General features: G+C 44.3%; 1 protein-coding gene across 1 annotated transcript in view; it reads left to right on the plus strand.

Annotated features, from left to right (window-relative positions):
• Window positions 1-23,467, plus strand: part of LOC124775059 — a 48,258-nt gene extending 24,791 nt beyond the window's left edge. The window contains exons 4-7 of the mRNA XM_047249853.1: window positions 3,618-3,893; window positions 9,324-9,530; window positions 16,708-16,911; window positions 21,385-23,467. Of these exons, the coding sequence (XP_047105809.1) occupies window positions 3,618-3,893; window positions 9,324-9,530; window positions 16,708-16,911; window positions 21,385-21,542 (845 nt within the window). The 3' untranslated portion in view covers window positions 21,543-23,467. The remainder of the gene's footprint in view (window positions 1-3,617; window positions 3,894-9,323; window positions 9,531-16,707; window positions 16,912-21,384) is intronic.
• Window positions 23,468-24,072: the final 605 nt, after the last annotated feature.

Here is a 24,072-nt window from a genome sequence, read left to right on the forward strand (position 1 = left end):
TTAATCGGAGTGGCTGCTTTCAGTCCTTTAAGGATTGTCTTCAGACTCCAGAAATGCACGTGGACTTCCATGGAGCATGTTGCGCCGATCCACGACGCTGAACTGACTGTCGTGTAGATAGGGCGCTGGTGTCATCCGTTCTTGAGTACTGCTCGAGTGTTTGGTATCCGCACCAGGTCGGATTCAAGGAAGACATCGATGCATTTCAGAGGCGGGCTGCTAGATTTGCTACCCTAGATCTGTTACCTGTAGGCTCGAACAACGGCCATGTTACGGAGAAGCTTCGGGAACTCGAACGGGAAACCCTGGAGCGAAGGCGACGTTCTTTTCGAGAAACAATACTGAGAAAATTTAGAGAATCGGCATTGGAAGCTGGCTTCCGAACGATTCTACTTCCGCCAAATTAAACTGTGTGTAAGGACCAAAGACATAAGATACGAGAAATCAGGGCTCATTCGGAGGCATATAAACAGTCGTTTTTCCCCTCGCTCTCTTTGCCAGTGAAACAGGAAAGAAACTGACAAGTAGTGGTATAGTGTACCCTTCGCCAAGCACCTTACGGTGGCTTGCGGAGTATCTATGTAGGTGTAAAAGCGTATGTAGAATGCCGTTTCCCCATTTTCGCCAAAGGCAGTGACGTTTTGGGACTGAAAATAGAGATATACGTTCGCCATCATTATTTTATAGAGTTTTATACTGTACATTTTGTTGGCAAAACTTAGATAATAACTTATCTATAATATTTAAAAAGCATCTCGTTTTCAAGTGAATTATGGAATGGTTTCCACTTCACAACGACGTGTGCACTGGTTGGAAACTTCTGTTAAGCCGAAACTTCACATCAGCGCACACTCCGGTGCACATTGAAAATTCATTCCACAAACAATGCCCTAGATGGTGACTACACAATTTCCCCTATGTATCGTTTCTTCCAAGAGTGGTAGTCCTGCAAGTTGAGCACAAGAACTTCTATTTGGAAGGTGGGAGAGAAGCACTGGCGGAAGTGAAGCGCTGGGGGTGGGACGTGATTCATGTTTGGGTAGCTCAGTCGTACAGCGCTTGCTCCCGGAAGTGCCAAGCTCAAGTCACGGTGTGACAAGAAATCCAGGCTCTCGACCGAATATATGATCTGACACACCTCGCGTCCGAAGCACCGATGTTTTTCTCTATCACTTCACAATCATTTCCAAAAATCACTACACTTAGGATACTCTCGAGAAGCCAGAACTACCAATCGAAATGCGGCAGCGCTTCTGTGCGCCAATTGCAGAATTCTTCTCTCTCAATACTGCCTTCCTGCACAAAATGGGCGATTACCTGTCCTACAATCCTACCATTTTCTGCGACAGAAACAAACGCCGTCCAGTACGTCACTGTGCTCGGGTGGACAACAACTTTGCGTGGCGTATAAAACACCCAATGACTATTTGGCCGGCCGCTGTGGCCGAGCGGTTCTAGGCGCTTCAGCCCGTAACCGCGGTGCTCCTACCGTCGCAGGTTCGAATCCTGCCTCGGGCATGGATGTGTGTGATATCCTTACGTTAATTAGGTTTAAGTAGTTCTAAGTCTAGGGGACTGATGACCTGAGATGTTAAGTCCCATAGTGCTTAGAGCCATATCCGCCAGTCTATCATCCTCTGCGTAAAAGCAGCGACTGAGTCTCCCAGGCCTGCCCGATATAACCGCCCGTGCCGCTTCCTGGTTCTCTGAACTGACAGCAATACAGTGGTCTTTTGGTAAGTCCAGCTGGTTAACTACTCATTTCCCAGGTGCAGTTGTATCTGTCCAACAAAACCTTCTATCAAACACAAACACAATGCCGTCATTTAAAAAGTACCCTCTTTCATGAACATGAGATTTGTCACTGTGACTTTCTAACCAATATAAATGTCCAAATTACACTACTGAGCATTAAAATTGCTACCCCAAGAAGAAATGCAGATGATAAACAGGTATTCATTGGTCAAATATATTATACTATAACTGACATGTGATTACATTTTTACGCAATTCGGGTGCATAGATCCTGGGAAATCAGTACCCAGAACAACCACCTCTGGCCGTAATAACGGGCTTGATACTCCTGGGCATTGAGTCAAACAGAGCTTGGATGGCACCTACAGGTACAGCTGCACATGCAGCATCAACACGATACCACAGTTCATCAAGAGTAGTGACTGGCGTATTGTGACGAGCCAGTTGCTCGGCCACCACTGACCAGACGTTTTCAATTGGTGAGAGATCCGGAGAATGTGCTGGCCAGGGCAGCAGTCGAACATTTTCTGTATTCAGAAATTCGCGTACAGCACCTGCAACATGCGGTCGTTCATTGTCTTGCGGAAATGTATGGTTTCGCAGGAATCGAATGAAGGGTAGAGACACGGGTCGTAACACATCTGAAATGTAACGTCCACTATTCAAAGTGCCGTCGATGCGAGCAAGAGGTGACCGGGACGTGTAACCAATGGCACCCCATACCATCACGACAGGTGATACGCCAGTACGGCGATGACGAATACACGCTTCCAATTTGCGTTCACCGCGATGTCGCCAAACACGGTTGCGACCATCATGATGATGTAAACCGAACCTGGATTCATCCGAAAAAATGACGTTTTGCAATTCGTGCACCCAGGTTCGTCGTTGAGTACACCACCGCAGGCGCTCCTGTGTGTCATGCAGCGTCAAGGGTAACCGCAGCCATGGTGTCCGAGCTGATAGTCCATGCTGCTGCAAACGTCGTCGAACTGTTCGTGCAGATGGTTGTTGCCTTGCAAACGACCCCATCTGTTGACTCAGGGACCGAGACGTGGCTGCACGATCCCTTACAGATATGCGGATAAGATGCCCTCACATCAACTGCTAGTGATACGAGGCCGTTGTGATCCGTCAGGGCGTTCCGTATTACCCTCCTGAACCCACCGATTCCATATTCTGCTAACGGCCATTGGATCTCGACCTACGCGAGCAGCAATGTCGCGATACGATAAACAGCAATCGCGATAGGCTACAATTCGACCTTTATCAAAGTCGGAAACGTGATGGTACGCATTTCCCCCCTTACATGAGGCATCAAAACAACGTTTGACCAGGCAACGCCGGTCAACTGCTGTTTGTGTATGAGAAATCGGTTGGAAACTTTCCTCATGTCAGCACGTTGTAATTGTTGTCACCGGCGGCAACCTTGTGTGAATGTTCTGAAAAGCTAATCATTTGCATAGCACAGAATCTTCTTCCTGTCGGTTAAATTTCGCGTCTGTAGCACGTCATCTCCGTGGTGTAGCAATTTTAATGGCCAGTAGTGTACTTATGTCTGCATGACCTGAATAATTAAACTAATAGAAAAGCGAGTGCACAGCACTTTCTGTCCTCCAACCTTATTGACATTACCCTTCAAATTTTGTCGAAATGAAGCTACACTGCGCTGCAGTGAATCCCACTTCCAATCGTGTTCGCTAAATCTTTATTTATATGTAGTCGAAAATAAGTCGGTCGGACGACTCACTCAATGGGCAATGGTGCACTAGTTTCCTTGCGGTAAGTGCTCATTCAGATTAAAAATGCCAGCGGCTCTTTTAGATACTACAGCAAGTGACAAGGGCTCTGTCTGTCAACAGCGCGGTACGGCTCTGTGGAGGCCGGGTACATCGTGAACCCCCGCGAGAAGACGAGCGGCTACAGGTCGCTGTACCGGCTGTACCGCACCAGCCGCCACTGGCTGGACGCCGCACAGTCCTGCTCGAGGGACGGCGGCCACCTGGCCGTGCCGGGCACCCAGGCCGAGCTGGACTTCATGGCGGACCAGCTGAGGCGACACGGCGGCGGCCGCACCACCGGCGCCATGCTGGGGGTGCGCAGAGCTGCCGACGAGGAGCCCTTCCTCTCCGTCACAGGTCTGCACTACGTCCCACAAACCAAGAGAAACACCGTACAAACAGCAGCTTCACAAATTGTTACCGTTGCAACACACGGTTGTAGACTGCAGTTCGTACGAAATCTAGCACGAGGCAAGTTTCATATTGCCCTGCGTCCCGGTCGATATCTTGAAGAAGGAAGATCCCTTATCATTTAGCTACAATATAGCAGGTCAGCAACTGGAAGCAGTTAATTCCATTAATTACCTGGGAGTACGCATTAGGAGTGATTTAAAATGGAATGATCATATAAAGTTGATCGTCGATAAAGCAGATGCCAGACTGAGATTTATTGGAAGAATCCTAAAGAAATGCAATCCGAAAGCAAAGGAAGCAGGTTACAGTACGCTTGTTCGCCCACTGCTTGAATACTGCTCATCAGTATGGGATCCGTACCAGATAGAGTTGATAGAAGAGATAGCGAAGATCCAGTGGAGAGCAGCGCGCTTCGTTACAGGATCATTTAGTAATCACGAAAGCGTTACGGAGATGATAGATAAACTCCAGTGGAAGACTCTGCAGGAGAGACGCTCAGTAGCTCGGTACGGGCTTTTGTTGAAGTTTCGAGAACATATCTTCACCGAGGAGTCAAGCACTATAATGCTCCCTCCTACGTATATCTCGCGAAGAGGCCATGAAGATAAAATCAGAGAGAATAGAGCCCACACAGAGGCATACCGACAATCCTTCTTTCCACGAACAATACGAGACTGGATTAGAAGGGAGAACCGATAGAGGTACTCAAGGTACCCTCCGCCACACACGGTCAGGTGGCTTGCGGGGTATGGATGTAGATATAGATGTAGAAGATATCTCACCAGTTAAGTGTCGAGAGTCTGCACCATACCGAGATATCATCATCACATACTCAGGTACAGTGAAGTTCACTTTTGAAAAGCAACTTCCTAAACTATCTTGGCACTTACAACTTACTTCAGGAGAAACATTGCTATACTCGAAATTTGTCTTGCTGGTGAATGCTGAAACTATTGCGTAAAGGGAGACCAAATAACTCATTGGAGTAAATGAAACGATGAATTTACAATAATGGTGACGCAGAGTAAAAGTAATCTATCGCACACAACTAATGAGAAACTCTCGATTGGAAACAGGATTCAAGCTGAAAATGATGCATAATAAGAGATGAACTAATACAACAGGATCGTAATGGACAAACAGACTTAGAAGCATTGAAATAAAAATTGTTTAACGGTATGAGGTGATGTGGAACTTTTACAGTAGTCAGGAGTCGCATTTCTCAATAATACAAATAAGCCTTCACAAAACAATGATATCTAAATATGTTTTCAATAATAGCACGGCTCGCGCAGTTTAAAGATCTGATTCACGCTGCTGGTAGTCGGCACTATTGCTCTTGTCTGGTGTTATCGTCTTTAAATTTCACGACAGTTAAATATAATTGTCGTGTGACTAGGGCCTCCCTTCAGGGAGACCGTTCGCCGGGCGCAAGTCTTTCGATTTCACGCCACTTCGGTGACTTGCGCGGCGATGGGGATGAAGTGATGATGATTAGGACAACACAACACCCAGTCCCTGACCGGAGAAAATCTCCGACCCAGCCGAGAATCGGACCTGGGCCCTTAGGAGTGACATTCTGTCGCGCTGATCACTCAGCTACCGTGGACAGACTTACGCCAGTTGGTCTACGTTGTAAGTGACATTTTTGTTCTTTGTGCGAACGATGGTAAAACTATAGACACCTCAAACAAAAAGAAAGAGAAATCATACCTTTATAATTAGGAACTACAGAACGGTATTTAAACTAAAAGCCCCTGATACGATGACAAAGAGGTTCCCTGCAGAATCTGCGAAGAATGGAAGATGATCAAAGGATACCATGCCACTCCATGGTACTAGAGGGACCCAAAAGGGCAAAAACTGTAGAGGAGTCCATAGTTCGGAATATATGTAACAAATGTTTGACAATACTGAGTCTAAAATGCTATTCAAAGATGAAGGGGTTAGCACAGGTTACTAGAAAGTCGCGTATAGAATATTAGACTGGCCAGAAAACTGTTGTGATTCTTAGGAAGATAAGCCTTATGTTAAATTTAAAAGATGTAATATGTTTTCTGTCATACAAAATGTACTTATTTTGTCTTACATTTGACAGCTCAGTTATTGATCAGATAATATTTTTTGAAAACTGATCAAACAATAGTCAGACGTGAAGGACTATTTACTAGTGTGCAGAATGAGATTTTCACTCTGCAGCGTAGTGTGCGCTAATATGAAACTTCGTGGCAGATTAAAACTGTGTGCCGGACCGAGGCTCGAACTCGGAACCTTTGCCTTTCGCGGGCAAGTGCTCTACCTACTGAGCTACCCAAGCAAGACTCGCAATCTGTCCTCACAGCTTCAGTTCTGCCAGTACCTCGTCTCCTACTAGTGTGGTTCGAGACTCCTGGACATCAGACTTAATACAGTTTGAGCCATGTATCTTCAACGCCAGTACTATTTCACAAACAGTTCAAGATATCGGACCAATATTTTCGCCAATTGACAGTATTCGATAACTTCGTTGCAATGTTACACTAATTCTAGTGCCGTTCTAGTGCTACCCTTCAACTTTACCGTATTTTCCGATGTATTTTACAACAGTTTAAGTGTACTAACAGGCAATAAAGGCCCAACGGTACCTACCGGCCGCCGTGTCGTGTCATCCTCAGCCCACAGACGTCACTGGATGCGGATTTGGAGGGGCATGTGGTCAGCACACCGCTCTCCCGGCCATATGTCGGTTTCCAAGATCGGAGTCGCTACTTATCAGTCAAGTGGCTCCTTAGTTTGCCTCACAAGGGATGAGCGCCCCCCGCTTGCCAACAGCACTCGGCAGACCGGATGGTCACCCATACAAGTGCTAGCCCAGCCCGACAACTTCGGAGATCTGACGGGAACCGGTGTTACCACTGCGGTAAGCCCGTTGGCAGTTTAAGTGTAGGCACTGACAATTTTATACCGCTCTTCCCTCAGTTTCAAAAGCTATCAAAGGCTTTAGGAAAAATTTATTTAAAAAGGCTTTATTGCTTAGTAAAACATGTATATAGTGTTGCAGTCTTAACCAACCAATAAATACTTTCATCTCAGCGTGGTAATATAAGAATGTGGGTGTATCCTGATGCAAATACTTTTTAACTTCCAAACTTGTTGCAGCAAAATACCGCCAATTTAAGCCAGCCTTCCTATTCTAAAACTTAACATCGTTACATTACATTACGAAAAATGTCACTATGTATTGTTCTGTTTGGTTTCACATACATATGCAAATTATCTTAGAGTACCTTTTACTTAAAACTCATTGTTTTTTTTAAATTGATGTTGTGGTTTTTCGACAAGCAACATAACGTCTCCAAAGTATGAGCAATTGTCGTTAACAGATATGACAATATGAACTAAAAAACATGCGTATTATGAAAATTAAATTTGTGGCTTCATTATCAGATAATTATGATATGTTCTATGTTAGAACGTATGATTTCTCATACTCGCATTATCTGATTGACTTCAGTTGCACCGAAAATCAAGGTAGAGATAAGAACATTCACTTTAGCAGTAATTTAAATGTTAAACCTCATGAGAAGTTTCCTCTGTTGTTGCAAAACACTTAACTATAATTTAGAACTATTATTAGGAAAGTTTTAGAAGCGTCGTAGGTAAATATTGATGTGTTCATATTCCTCTTCTGTCGAAAATCAACACCTGTTTAAATACGTAGCCTATTTATTCCCGTGACTCTATTTTCGAATAAAAATGATTCAGCAAATGATGCATTGATTGAGGAAGGCTAAGTCACACTTAAAATGGCCTAATGGCAAAAGGTCACAAACTCGACATTCCACACAAGCAAGTGAATAACATGCTAAGTTTTAGGATCATTAAAAGAAGGAACAAGTTTCTGAGGAGGTTGTAACGTTCATTTTGCAGTCATGCTTGAGATCTTGCAGTGTGAATACGTGGGGCAGTAGGTCGCTTCTTCAGGGCGTTGAAATTACTTCAGGGATTGAGTCATGGACTTGTGATGTTCGCATGTGTCGCTACCGAATAGTCTGAAATAGTTTCAACATGTGGACTATGAATATATGGCATTAGGCGATCTTATCTGAGTCTAAAAACGTTACTACCGCGATTTTTAAGAGTGATCTGCACTTAGAATTAAACATTTCGCAATCGCTGATCTTTGAATTAAGACATGCGCTGCACGAAATTCCATTATTTCCGCATGTTTTATTCGAAAGTTTACTCGAATGTGAGATAAAGTTCCGTTTCATTTCAGCTCTCACTCAAAGAGTTATTATTTCATCGATGAAAAGTTATTGACTGTGATAATTGTTATATCAATTGGAATAAATTCACTTCTCTTAAAATTTAAAACTATCTGAGTTCTGAACATTATTTTCACCAGGTTTCATTCATCCGAACTTTCTAACTTGGTTTGTATAGGGGTAATGTATCATACGTGTCGGTTGGCCTCCTGGATTGTAACGTAGCCAATACTTAAGAAGCCAGCCAGGCCTATATGAAATGATCTTCCGATGTACAATTTTATTAGTCTGCAAGCTTGCGTGCTTTGCTATGTGCATAGCCGGTGTCTCTATTTAAGTTATTTTCACAGAGTCAGATTTCAACTGCTTCTCTGATTACAAACCCCTTTAGGTGGATGCGTTAGCAAGTATTATCGTTTGTTCAAACAAAATCTTATGTTGATTTAACAGACTGTGCTCTGCCATTACAAATGTACTTACATATATATATATATATATATATATATATATATATATATATATATCTGGAAACCAACAGAACAAAAATAATAACGTTTTTCTTAATGAAATCCTACAGGTATTAATTTTCGTATTTTACAATAAAGAAGCCCGCTGGAGATCGCGGTATCTCGCTGCAACTAGTTTTGGTGATCGCAACATAGAAGTGCTAGCCGAAGACGGATCCATTCTCTTATTTTGTTCAGACAGACATGACCTAAGAAAAGAAGAGTTAAACATAAAGAAATACTTGTTATTTTAGTACCTTCAGCAGTTTGGGACACAACCAGAGCGTTCAGTTTCCTTGAAACACCCCAATTTTGGAACAGTTACCATCTGATCACCAGCAACTTCACAACTTGTGTTGCCTGTATCCATGAGGAGCAGATTCTGATAAAGAATATATATACTGTAGGAGACGCTGAGCTGAGGTAGTTGCTGTCATTGACAGTAAAAAAAATTAGCAAAAGACTTTTTCCTCACTTGGCACCAAATGTAGGAGCAGATCATCTTTTAAAGTTTCTCGCTTTACCAGCAATATGCTAGATTTTGTAACAGCTCAGAAATTATTTAGTCCAGTTGTAAGGAGACTACCTTTAAACAGTTTGATAAATGTGTGTCTTGGCAGGGGAAGATGTTGAAACGGTGTTGTCTGGGAACTGGCCGCCTGGGACGCCACAGTCGGTTCCACGCCAGCAGTGTCTGGAGCTGCAGATCAAGGGACCACAGGCGGCCGCTCTCCGGAGCCGCGACTGCGGGCAACCTGCCGCCTACTTCTGCGAAAGACCCCTTAGCGCGCCCGTCAACTCCAAATACAGTTTCGTCGCCGGTCTCGGTAAGCAGTCGAGTCTTTTTTCATTCTCACTGTCTGCACTTTGTTTGCTGCTGAACGTGTGTATCTTTATAGGACGGCTGATTTTATGCTTTGTTGACGCAGAACACCAGAAATAATCAAAGAAGTGATTTTTGCAACAGACATCTCATAAGACAAGTTGTAGAATAAGTATTACACGCTTGTTTTCATTTTCCGATAGCCACCACCACTCAACATAATCATCATCATTATCACCATCATCATCATCATCATCGTCAGCATCTGCTTAATCCATTGTATTTTACTATTACTGTTATTATTGTTACTGGCTGAAGAAGACCTTCAGTCGGTCTTTTCTCCTTTTGTTTTCTGTATCGCTGGAAAGACGAAAGCGTACACCTTTCCGTGCGAGCTCTGATTTCTGACATTTTGATGCGATGATCATTTCTCCCTACGTAGGTGGGCGCCAACGAATTATTCTCACAGAATATCGCCAGCTACGCCCAGCCGCCGCCCTCTCACCACCACTGTCACACAATTATAAGAACGACATTCCTTGAACTCTTCCGATATCGTGTTGTTGCTCTGCTTTCCTGCCGCGAGACTTTGGGGAATGCCCGGCCACAGATGATAGAGGCCGAAACCTTACCTCTGGATACGTATGCTGCCGTGGACTATATCGTGCGGAACACTAATGGAACTTGCACCTATTATTACCCAGTGTCACGAATTGTATCCTGTAGTTGGCGCCGAACTTCAGGGCTCAGGTCAGTCTATTTTGTTTTCTTGTGCCCATTTATTTCCTGTGGAGACAATGTTCCATCGATTTAAGTTATATTAGTGTTTGATGACCAGAACGTATACAGTATGTAAAAGTATATACTTACTGTTGTGGGTTGCAGCATCAGCATAATTAGACACCCTATGAGTCACAGTAAAGTAAGAACACAAAGCTACATTGTCCAGTACCATTAGTGTGACCACCTGTCAAGACCTTTCGCAGCACGGAAAACTGCAAAACGTGCAGAAAGAGCGTGAGTGAGATTCTGGAATGTACCGACAGCAGTGTGGATCCATGTCGACTCCAGTGCCATAGGCAGCTGCGCTTGGTTTCTCAGTTGAAAATCCACCGTCCGAATAGCACAATGAATGTGGTTCCACAGATTCTCGATTGGATGAAAATCTGGAGAGTTTAGTAACGATGGAAATATGGTAAACTCATCCTGATATTTTTCAAACTTCCGTAGCAGTGGGACACGTTGCATTGTCCAGCTGGTAGATGCCATCTTGCCGAGGAAAAATAAATTACATGTAGAGCTGGAGAGGGCCCTCAAGCATGGGAGCATAACAGTGTTGAATCTTTGTGTCTTCCAAAATGACGAGATCACCAAGAGAATACCCTCCAGCTTGAACCCTTCCGACTACTGTGCAGGGTGTTTGTTTCCAGACGCTTCATGCCGTACACGCCAGTAGCCATTTGTCCGATGGAAAATAAAACTTGAATCATCTGAAAAGGACCGGTGTCGGCATTATGTGGACGCCCAGTTGCGGGACTGGCGTGCAGATCCAGCCTTCGTCGCAGATGAGCAGCAGTCAGTATGGGTCTATGAACCAGGCACCTGCTGCGGAAGTCCGTATGCAGCAACGTTCGCTGAACGTCCTTGAGGAGGCACTTGGTTAATCTGGGAACTGAGTTGGTCAACAGTTCAACGTCCTTTCGCCTGTACATATTACTGCAGCCGTCGTTCACCCCTATCTTTTATTCGATATTGCAGTGCCTGTGTTATACTGAATTAAGACGCAAAGTTTTTCGAACATGCATGCATGTCCGAAGGAGCAGGGCTGATGCGACCACAGCCGTTATGAAACGCATGAAATGTATTCGCAGTTGCGAATATGGGCTACCATCAGCTACGTAATAGAATGAAGACGACGAAAATTTGTGTCGACTGGGACTATAACCCAGATCTCCCGATTATCCCGTGTGGTCTATTTACCATTTGGCACCACGCACGTCCAGACACAAACACTTCCGTATGTCGTGAACCAGATGTCCACAACCTGTCATCTACATGCATTATGCATATTCCCGTACAGGGGAGGTATTTTAATATATATATATGTATATCCCTTGAATTAAATCCAATATTGGGGATGATGAATGTCAAACAATATTGCTTCTAGCGTTTGTAAGTAGTAAACTGTGTACTAAATGAAGCAGATAATCTGTCTAACTCTTAGAGACTAAATGAGAAAATGTGGTTTCATAAGATGATAGTTTTAAAGTATGTGCACCAAATAATTGATGCTCTTTTCCTTAACTCCGTAGAAAACAACTTAGAGGTTCATAGTGTGATTGTGTGAGAGATTTGCTGTAATATTTAGTTTTAGGTCACCTAGTAAGCACAATGATAACACTGGATTTTACAGAATTATTATGAACTGCATTTCGTCATCTCTCTTTATTTAATTGAACTTACGACTCTGAACTGAATAGTAATCTTAAGTCCGCGTGGCACCCGAAGGTGGAGAAATAACAATGCAGCTATTTAGGAACTGGCGATTAGTGCTCAAGTAAACCAAAAGCTTTTAAAAGAATTAAACATCAACACGCATATCTGGAGAAACCTGACGGGCACGCGTGGAGTACAGAGCTATTGTCGGAATGCACAGAACTCCTTGTCACACCCAGACAAAGAATGTTATAGTATGAATATGTTTGTACGCAACAGGAACGCTGCTATTTTCCACATTAATTATTCGCATTTTGTACGGTTACATTTTCCCAAAGAAGGGTACAGTGCACACACAGTATCACAAGCTGAGACCGGTTACCTCTCAGACGTAATTGAACATTTTCAGATTGTAGAGGATACCTTCCATTTTTTGTTAATATTTTCTACCTTATCTCTGGTGCTCATCATTATTGTCAGTGCAAGAAAATATGTACGTTGACTTATTTTCAGTTCATTGATCTCCAAAAGCCATGAATTGATTTTGGAATGCGGTAAATATTGCTGATAGTATTCATTATTATTTCCATGATGGAAAAGTCAAAAATCCCTACCGCTAACTGAAACTGCCGAAAGTTCGCATTTTAAATAATAATCTTAGATTGAGGAAGAAAACAGGGACACTGCTTAAACCGTACTGTCATTAAATAAATGCGTTTCAACTCTATTAATAGTACGTCTTTATATATACGGCGTTTTTAAGAAAAGTGTCAGTTAATCCTACTGGAGCTGTCACTGGTGGAAACTATAAGAAGAGTCTTATGACTACATGTGCAGAAAAACTCACTGAAATGTAGCCAATTTTATTTGTGTTCAGAACGGTCTGTTTTCCGTGGTGTAGCTTTCCTTCTTGCTGCTCGATCTTTGTTCGTTTTAAGGGGATGAAATCTTAGTTCACCTCTTTACATGAATGAATAAGAAGAGTTACTTAACCGGAGACTGTTCTTTGGAACAGGAGGGCGTGCAATATTTATAACTGTCATTGACCACGAAAGCATCACTTGATGCACACGATCACAAACTGTTCTCTTGAAGTATAATGTTCGTCTTTAACTAAAGTAGTCTACATGTTCATCTGAAACTTCAGTCACTGTTCCTTCAATATGTTGTTGGCTACTGGAGCAGAGGCTACGAACTTCGGGTCAACTGTTGCTTGCTCGACTCTATGCTGATCTTAGCGCGAGGGCACTGCTGCGCTGAGGTTAAAGGCATGCTCTTCAGGTCCGTCTTCCACACGTCGTTCCGGACTGCGGCGAGCCCTTGCTAATGTGACTTTGATGAGGCACCGCGATCTCTGGTTGATACAGCATGCAGTTCAAGCGGCTTCCAGACATAGGACCATGCGCAACAAAGACTAGGACCTAGCATCGTCCCCATGCCCGCTATGGAAAAATGAGTGTTGTGATGCGTAGGTGATGTTCACGGCCTAAGTTTCCAAGTAAATGATTTTGCTGAAGGTGCCCTTATGTAAGTCGAGTGGCTACTTTGGTTACTTTATCCATATCCATTACAGCACACGCCTGCTCTGAGGACAGATTAAAATTCTTCCAATGCATTCTAAGACGAAGTGCTGAAGAATCACAGTCCATAGCTCGATAAGGCGAGAAAAATGAAGTATCACTGTAGCTATGAGCGGACATACGAGAACCTTCAAGATGTCTCGGGAACAAGATACATGTTTGCTTATCAGCGTCGGGGTTAACCTGTGGATGAAACACGCATACGGCCGTACACTTGACCAATTTCAGCTCGACAGATTATCCACGCCTGACATACTTTCATTGAGTAATGGGTTGGTCGATGAGATCCAGTAGCATGGCGTCTCGGTTCATCTGGCCTCACTCTCTTTCATTTATTGTTACGCAGACATTTAAACGAACTACTATGTTCTACAACCATCGACTTCGTCCACACGTTATTCGAACATGCGTCCCATGCCACGTTACTATATCCGAGAGAAGCCACGTGTGTGCACAAAATTGCGTGGTTCATTGAGAACGAGGGCTCAAGGATGTATAAGAGTGTGGGATATCCACGTATAAATATTAACAGACGGATTACAATCAGAAAACAAAGTGATACATACCCAAACTAATGTTTATGGGAATGTGTTTCTAGTTTCAAGCAGTACTATCTCGAGTAAGGACTTGGAACCTGTTTGTAGAAAACCAGTGTAATGTGGACTTGCACACTGTTGTGATATTCTCGTTGAGGAGTACCTTTCCAACCTACAAAGTGTAAAATGTATCTTACACGTGTCTCACAATAAAGGCTTATTTTATCAGTAGCAAATGAGTAGCTTTAGAATAGGCAGTCTACAACTCCGATAATAGATAACGAGTGTTGCTGGACTACTGACATCCCATAGCTGCTGTGACGTCATAAATCTTCTACGCGATACGAAAAAAATATTTTTGCTTGATATATACACTACTGGCCATTAAAATTGCTACACCACGAAGATGACGTCCAAAAGATGCGAAATTTAACCGACAGGTAGACGATGCTGTGATATGCAGATGATTAGCGTTTCGGAGCATTCACACAAGGTTGGCGCCGGTGGCGACACCTACAACGCGCTGACATTTGGAAATTTTCCAACTGATTTCTCACACACAGACTGCAGTTGACCGGCTTCGCCTGGTCAAACGTTGTTGTGATTCCTCGTGTAAGGAGGAGAAATGGGTACAATCACGTTCCCGACTTTGATAAAGGTCGGATTGTAGCCTATCGCGATTGCGGTTTATCGTAACACGACGATGCTGCTCGCGTTGGTCGAGATCCAATGACTGTTAACAGAATATGGAATCCGTGGGTTCAGGAGGGTAATACGGAACGCCGTGCTGGATCCCAACGGCCTCGTATCAATAGCAGTCGAGACGACAGGCATCTTATCCGCATGTCTGTAACGGATCGTGCAGCCACGTCTCGATCCCTGAGTCAACAGATGGGGACGTTTGCAAGACAACAACCATCTGCACGAACAGTTCGACGACGTTTGCAGCAGCATGGACTATCAGCTCGGACACCATGGCTGCGGTTACCCTTGACGCTGCATCACAAACAGGGGCGCCTGCCATGGTGTAGTCAACGACGAACCTGGATGCACGAATGGCAAAACGTCATTCTTTTTGGATGAATCCAGGTTCTGTGTACACCATCATGATGGTCGAATCCGTGTTTGGCGAAATCGCGGTGAACGCACATTAGAAGCGTGTATTCGTCATCGCCATACTGGTGTATCACCCGGCGTGATGCTATGGGCTGCCATTGGTTACACGTCTCTGTCACCTCTTGTTCACATTGTCGGCACTTTGAACAGTGGACGTTACATTTCAGATGTGTTACGACTCGTGGCTCTACTCTTCATTCGATCCCTGCGAAACCCTACATTTCTGCAGGATAATGCTCGACCGCATGTACGGGCCTTTCTGGATACAGAAACTGTTCAACTGCTGCCCTGGTCAGCACATTCTCCGGATCTCTCACGAACTGAAAACGTCTGGTCAATGGTGGCCGAGCAACTGGCTCGTGACAATACACCAGTAACTACTCTTGATGAACTGTGGTATCGCGTTGAAGCTGCATGGGCAGCTGTACCTGTACACGCAATCCCAGCTCTGTTTGACTCAATGCCCAGGGGTATCAAGGCCGTTATTACAGCCAGAGGTGGTTGTTCTGGGTACTGATTTCTCAGGATCTGTGCACCCAAATTGCGTGAAAATGTAATCACATGTTAGTTCTAGTATAATATATTTGTACAATGAATACCCGTATATCATCTGCATTTCTTCATGATGTAGCAATTTTAATGGCCAGTAGTTTAGCTTCCTGTACTCGTCTCCACAGCCGATCCCGCTAATGCAGATCTGTGCGCTGGCACTTGACTTAGAGGTAACCCTGTTCGAATCATGGTGGTGGATGAAATTTTCATTGCCAGTATTCGACCAGCCGGTGGAACAGTGACAGTGGTCTAAAGTTTCTGATCACCACTCTGCAATGTCTCCTGAAGTGAGGGCATGTGATACTGTCGATGGTGATACATCCATCAGATAGGGGGGTTAAGCTAGGCGGCCAACTTCATACCTGTCTAGGAGAGTGGGCTATGCGCCAGCGCCAGGTTTCACCCTCTACCTTGCCTTCACCCATAAGAACACAAACTCAACACTACGCTTTACAGGCATTCGTCGCAGCGACCCACACGACACATTACCCACTTGTTATTTCATAATATGCCGGTGGAAGACATAGGCAAAACACATCCACTCGGACCTTTCCATGAGCGGTGGTGCAGGATTCCTGCATTTGTTCCCCCGACACTCATTCCCTGTTTACGGGACTAATTACATATACAGCTTCTTACAGTCATGTGAACTGTATAGAGAGGACGCCTTAGGCTCAAATGGTTCAAATGGCTCTAAGCACTGTGGGACTTAACATCTGAGGTCATTAGTCCCCTTGACTTAGAACCAGTAATTAACTAATCTCAGGACATCACACACATCCATGCCCGAGACAGGATTCGAACCTGTGACCGCAGCAGCAGCGCGGTTCAGGGCTGAAGCGCCAAGAACCGCTGGGTCACAGCGGCCGGCGACGCCTTTGGCCTTTTTCTTTCTGGATGAAACGCAAAAACTAATCATCAGCTCAACATTGGTGGCTTGCATGCGCATGTGTGTTTCCAGGTTTCTACATGCCGCTGGCACAGCTCCTGCCGTACCCCGGAGCGGAGCAGCAGTGCCAGGCGTCGGGGGGCCACGTCGTGGTGCCCGACACGCAGCAGGAGGCGGGCGCGCTGGTGCAAGCCTTCGACATGTACCCACAGGTGGAGCAGATCTACGTCGGCATCGATGACCGCCGGCAAGCTGGTGTCTTCGAAACTGTACATGGTGAGCAGAACAAATACGTGGTTGACAAATTACACAATAAAGCTTGCCACCTTATTTCAGTGATAGGCTATAATTATGATACCGCTTGTAGATAAAAGCAACTTCGATTCATTGCGGGCGATGTGTTCCCGGCCACGAGTGTTAAGCCGTGTGAATATCTTCTCCAGAAACAAATAAAGCACTCCTTCCTTAGCTCTCATGTTCGCCTGTCAAGTCACCCATCAAAGACGTCTCTGAATTGGTGAGACCGTAAAGAGTTCATCAATATACTCCTGCAACGACTGTTAATGTTTGGTGCATTCACATTCAAACTGTATAGGGGAACGAAACTTCCTGGCAGATTAAAACTATGTGCCCGACCGAGACTCGAACTCGGGACCTTTGCCAAAGGTTCCGAGTTCGAGTCTCGGTCGGGCACACAGTTTTAATCTGCCAGGAAGTTTCATATCAGCGCACATTCCGCTGCAGAGTGAAAATCTCATTCTGTATAGGGGAACACTTCCTAGGAACAAGGTAGGTCTCTCTTTATTTTCCCGTTAGCGGAAGTCTCTGGTTGCAGAATGCTGTTTTCGCTCGAAGATCATATTCAGCTATGTAATACTAATGATATACGTATTTTTGTTTGCCTAATCTGTGGAATCTAGCTCGCTATAGTCATAGGTATCGTTCTTTTAAATTTTCACAAATGTTCATGTGTATGAATTGTACCTGTCTCAGAAGCTGATTATTACTGAGCTAAGTCATTATTTCCCTCGTCCTTATATATTTTCACAACTAGAATACAGAGATCATATAAGCAGGTATTACACCCCGTAGACAGGTGTCTGGGTTGAGCTGCAGCCTGTCATCACGGAGCAAGCGTATAGAGCAGTGGCTCCCAATCTGGGAGTAATTACCCCCTGAGCGGTAAAATGAAATTTTCTGAGGGATTCTGTTTCAGTCACGAATTTTCGGAACATCATTACTATTATCACAATTTTGTAAGACTCTACTACTGATTATATAAGTTATCAATAAATACATTTTCTCAACTTTACTATTAATGCAATAGAGGTTACAGAAATGTTCAAATGTCTGTGAATTCCTAGGAGACCAAACTGCTGAGGGCATCGGTCCCTAGACTTATACACTACTTAAGCGAACTTACGCTACGGACAACACACACATCCATGCCCGTGGGAGGACGCGAACCTCCTGCGGGAGAGGCTGCACGATTAGTGACATGGCGCCTCTAACCGTGCGGCCACTCCTCGCGGCGAAGTTACAGATACCTCACATAGTCCATCCACTAGACATATGTTATGCTTTGGCCCGTACATCGCTGATGATAAAAGTGAGACATACTCGTATGAATAACAAATGATCAATATCTCAAGAAAACGTTTTCTCTAAGTTGTATACAGTACCTGCAGTAGCCCATTAATTACTTATTTACTCGCTTCGAAACAGATAAGTAAATTAATTACAGCACGACACAGCAGTAACTACATACGGGCTATTATAGTGATGTAAATGGTATTATTATTATTATATTAGTATTAGTGGCTGTGGTCAGACTCAAAGCATTAACGGCCTGTTTACTTCCAATTTCTGCCAGTTGAGAAGTAGGGAGTGCAGCAATCGAGTGATTTATGAACGGTTGGTATAGTGCACACATTTTAATTTGGTTGATTTTAAAGGGGGGGGGGGGGGGGTGCAGTGTGCAGGTCAAGCAAGGGCCACAACTGAGAGGAGTAATCCAGGGAAAGTATGTTTTGTAACAAGTGTCTACTCTCTCTGTAGATAGTTAGGCTTTCTTAACTGAGAAGGAGTTGTGAGTAGCATTTCCGATGCAGCACAAACTCCTTCACTCCTTCGTCATTCATTCTGAAACACACACATGCGCACACATACACACACACACACACACACACACACACACACACACACACACAGAAAATAGATATCATTGATCTTTCATCACTATAAAAATAAAAATGTTCCAAGAAAAGACTTTCATTCAACAACTTAGTTAGCTACTAAAGTTGGTGACAATGTGGGAGAGGGGGGCCGGGGGAACAACCGACCGACGGCGTGGAGGCGGGGGGGGGGGGGGGGGGCAGAGCGCGGGTACTAGATAAATGGCTGAATGCACTCAGGAGTAATGGTATCAGAAAGGTTGGGAGGGGCTGCTTCAGAGGACTGAGATGTGGATTACATTGCGCAGTGTGCTAGAGATGAACACCGTCAGAGAAATCATAGTGTCTGGTCCTCCTGAAATGGTGAAAACCAACCAACTGAAAAATTTGGTACGAGGGCGAATTTTCGATCACTATAGAATTCTGGAAAACCGTCATCCGGAAAATAGCAACGTAAATGGTTGTCATTTAAAGAGTTCAGTTTTTCGTCCTTAATGCCCCATGTTCGTTTAACAGGATGTAAGAGGCATGTGCACTTAAACCAAGTTATTCATGTGTTGGTTGTTCATCACCATTTAGCATGTGAAATTCAGTTCCACATTCACTACGAAAAATGTGCTCTTCACGAGCACTTAGAAGACAATTGCACTTCCAAGAGGATGGCGTCCTATATGAAATCACAGGCGCCAATGTATTCAGCATCCACCTTATATGTAATGCCACAATGTTTTCCAGACGAATTCGTAAGATAGACAAGTGTCCAAACTAATCTGTGAATCACATATGTAATCATGAGAATGTCCTTTGAAGCAGTAGGTAATTGTAGCACCCTGGGGCTAGGATGCTATGGTGGTGTTTCAAGGGCAAGTCTAGGTCGACAGTTGACACTCGAAGGACGTGGATCATGGCAACTCGAAAGATAAAACGACTGGGTGACACACTAAAGTGTTATTAAAACACGAAGTCAGCGATGACAAAAGGCTGGCAACCTCCCCTGCATTACCATACTGCCATGCGTGTGGCAAGTGAGGCTACGCACAGCTTCAGGGGAGATGATGGCCACGGCTTTGATGGTGCCTTCTTAGACTACACATCGAGAGGTCGTCTATCAGAGCCACTCAGTGTAAGTGAAATCAAGCAGACAAGGCTGTGGCCTTCCAATAGGAGAGAGACGGGCAGCAATAGGAGAAGTGGCACAGCAGTAGCATTGACACACCTCCATGGTGGAAGATGACGATTTGGTTCCAGGCCCTGTTAGTTAAGCCCCCAGACGGCCTCCAAGGTGGTGGTAACGCACGTCCCCATCAATCTATATGTTTTGCTTTCGTGGCCAGTGCTGCAGCTCACAGTGTCTTAAGTCCCTCTACACAAGACGTGCCACATCACAGAAAATCAAAGCTGACTACACGAGCAGAGGATTGACTGGTTCAGGTCCTCCCTCCTGGCTGGACGGCTGCAAACTGTGTACAACTCAATCCAAACTGAAGTAGCATTTATTTACGATGGGGTCTTGGGCTCTGCTACCGAAAGGTGCTAAGGACATCATTAGCCCTGCTTTTCTTGTTAGCCCAGGAGCTCAAAAGCGAGCTGTGTCTGCCCTTCGGGAGTGGTAGCAGGTGTATTATGCAGAGTCAGTACGTTGAACAGTTGTTTCATCCAACCTAGGCTTTCTTGTGACACCTTGCAGTCAGCTTTGTGATATATTCCTGTCGACGCGATGTCACTGCTACATAGGTAGCTTAAGTGCCCAGCTCCTTCATTGTGTCACAACAGCTTCTGTGTTTGCTACTGCATCGTCACGAGTCCTCTCTCACTGAAATTCCATTTGGCTACTGACCCATTTTTCACGGCCTCTTGCGTCGCCTGGGAAGGTCTTTGTAGTTTTTCTGACTGCTCCTAGTATACTACTCTGTCACGTAATGACAGCGCGAGCAAAAGTATGCTTGAAATGTTACTGTTACAATAATTATTCTAGTTCTTCCATATGAACTGGTTTCTGCTCCACTGGCCTGGAGCATGTTTCTAGACCACATTTCGGGTTCATTTATGAATGACAAGTGCAGCGCTACCTATTTCATTAACAAATCATCCTGGGTGGTACTTTATTACACGTTATCTTCATGACGACTTTTAGTAAGGTTTTTTGGCTTGGTACGCAACGAAAAGCGACCCCTAAAAGTTGGAAGAATACGATATAGATTTTAATGTACTGCTCTGGACTTCGAATCCTCTGATCTAGTACCAGCTGATGCGCTGGACTACTTCAATCGTCGCGTTGGGTATGTGAATCATCTACCACGCACCCACCAACGACTGTTTGCAACACAGTAAAAAGAGCCGCTCCATTTTCGTTCCTGTCATCGCCTGCGGTCGTAGGAAAGAAACGAAGAAACTGCACTAACAAAAAGCGATGAAGTACTTACGCATCGATTACACTAACTGTTGTGGCAAATATGGAACTAGTGACAGAAGCGTCTTATCGTTCCACCTCGTGGACGTAGCACCTCAGTCGTGAATCTAAGCTTCTCAAAATCAGAATCTACAACTGAACCTCACAGGCTCCTTGTTTTTCCAGGTGGCCTGCTGGAGTGGCTGGACTTCCAGAACTGGGCGCCAGGTGCTCTGGAGACTCGCAGCGCCGACATCCACTGCGTGACCTTCACGGCCAGCGGCAACTACCAACTAGTGCACTGCGACACGCCACTGCCCACCATCTGCGAGTGGAAACTCTGATAACGCCCTTCATACACGACCCTCGCCTATGAGGTTTCCTGATTTTATGATCGTGGCAGCCTCTAACGACATTCTTGCACAGCTTCAATATAGCTGTGTGATAACTTGTCAATAGCATTTAAACCAGTGTTCACAGTATCCAAATTACCTTCCGCATCCTTACGAATATACAAGCAATTATTTGGTCTACCGTTGTTACAAACAGTAGGAATGAATCAAAAGAGACATCCTCTTTGAGATTTTCTCTTCACTCAGGCGATGAGGCAGTAAAGGATGGGCAATAAGATTCAAGAAAACAAAGAAACATTGTGAGAACCGGAAATGGTTGGTAACGAATGTACACAGACATTACGGAAAATTTCTGAATAAAACTGAGTCGAGTCAACAGACAGTTATACAACAGTTAATGCAAAGTGAAAATGATAAATTGAAGATGCAAGGAGAACAGTGGTTGAAGTACGCATCAAATCTAGGTATCACATATTGGCAGAACTAACTTTACCGTCTGCCAAGCCAGATGACCAAGGGAAATCGCTATACCAATATCAACTATTGGAGTACGTTACTGGTAACTATTTGTGTAGAACCATACTTTAAAATAAGAAGAAAGTCAACCGTAGGAAAACCGGAAATGTAGAAACGTAAAGCTTTGAAATTTTATGTTGCAGAGGGGTTAAAAATTACATCGACAAAAAAGAAAGGAACGAAATGTACTAGAAAACACAGATGGACCCAAAAGACTCTGAAAAATTCTAACGGTGTGGGAAGAGTCAGTGGAACACTTAGTAAGGACACTGGAAATTTCGAGTAGGTAAAGTGATAAAAGACAACATTTCACAGAGATGTTAATTTAAAAAGGGACTTCGATTAACTGCCTGCTGTGTAACTACGATACAGTGATTCGGGATGAGTTTAAGTTGTTTTTATCTTCTACTATGTCGATGCCGAAAGACTAATTTTGTCTCAGTTTCACTACACTGCCGACTGGTTGCGTAACCTTTCCTCCTGATGGACCTGTTGATAATGCAACAAATTTTCTGTACTGACCTTTCCCCAAAGATAAATTCTATTTCAGGCGATACATTGCTATTAAGCAACCTGAACTTGGAAAGAAACTTTTCTGTAGGAATACTGCAAACAAACACTGAAGAACCCAAGAAAATGTTACACCTGTATAACATCGTTTAGGGTCCCCACAAGCACGCAGAAGTGCCGAAACACGACGTGGCATGGACTCGACTACCGATTAAAGTAGCGCTGAAGGGAATTGATACCATGAATCCTGCAGGGGTAAGTGTACGAGGGGCTGGAAATCTCTTCTGAACAGCACGTTGCAAAGCATTCCAGATATGCTCGATAATGTTCATGCTTGGTGAATTTGGTGGACAGCTATAGTGTTTAAACTTAGAAGAGTGTTGCTGGAGCCAATCTGTAGCAATTCTGGACGTATGGGGTGTCGCACTGTCCTTATGGAATTGCCGAAGTGTGCTGCAATTCACAATGGACGTGAATGGATGCAGATGATCAGGCAGGATGTATACGCACGCGTCACCTTTGAGAGTCTTATCTGGACGTACCAACGGTCCCATATCACAAACTGCACACGCCCTGCACCATTACAGAGCCTCCACCATTTTTAACAGTCCCCTACTGACATGAAGGCCCGTGGATTCATGAGGTTGTCTCCATAGCCGTACCCATCAATCCGCTCGATACAATCTGAAACGAACCTTGTCCCACCAGGAAATATTGTTCCAGTCATCAACAGGCCAATGCCGATGCTGGCGGGACGAGGCGAGGAGTAAGGCTTTGTGTCGTGCTGTCATCAAAGGTACACGAGTGGCCCTTCGGCTCCGAAAGCCCATATCGACGATGTATCTTTGAATGGTTCGCACGCTGGCACTTGTTGATGGTTCAACATTGAAATCTGCAGCAATTTGCACTTCTGTCACGCTGAACAATTCTCTTCAGTCGTCATTAGTCCCGTTCTTCCAGAATCTTTCTCCGGCCGCAGTGATATCGGAGATTTTATGTTTTACCGGATTCCTGATATTCACGGTACGCGGTACACACGTACATGGTCGTACTGGAAAATCATGACTTCATCGCTACCTCGGAGAGGTTGTGTCCCATTATTCGTGCGCCTATTAAAACTCCACGCTGAAACTCAGCTAAATCTTGATAACTTACCTTTGTGCAGCATTAACAGATCTAACAACTGCGCCTGACACTTGTTGTCTTATATAGGCGTTGCCGGCCGCAGCGTCTTATTCTGCCTGTTTACATATATCTGTATTTGAATACGCATACCCATACCAGTTTCTTTGGCGATTCAGTGTGTATCGTCTGCATGTGAGCATTCAGTGTCGCAGAAGAACACAGATTTATCAATCGCGGACTATCGTATCTACATTTCTAAAATTATGTCTTCGTAAGAAATACACTTCTGTGGAATAAAGACATTTGTACTCTGTATTACTTACATAGTTCTTTTCTAGGTTCGTCAAGACTGGTTATGACACGTAGATTG

The sequence above is a fragment of the Schistocerca piceifrons genome, chromosome 2, assembly GCF_021461385.2.
Source record: "Schistocerca piceifrons isolate TAMUIC-IGC-003096 chromosome 2, iqSchPice1.1, whole genome shotgun sequence".
Taxonomy (NCBI): Eukaryota; Metazoa; Arthropoda; class Insecta; order Orthoptera; family Acrididae; genus Schistocerca; species Schistocerca piceifrons.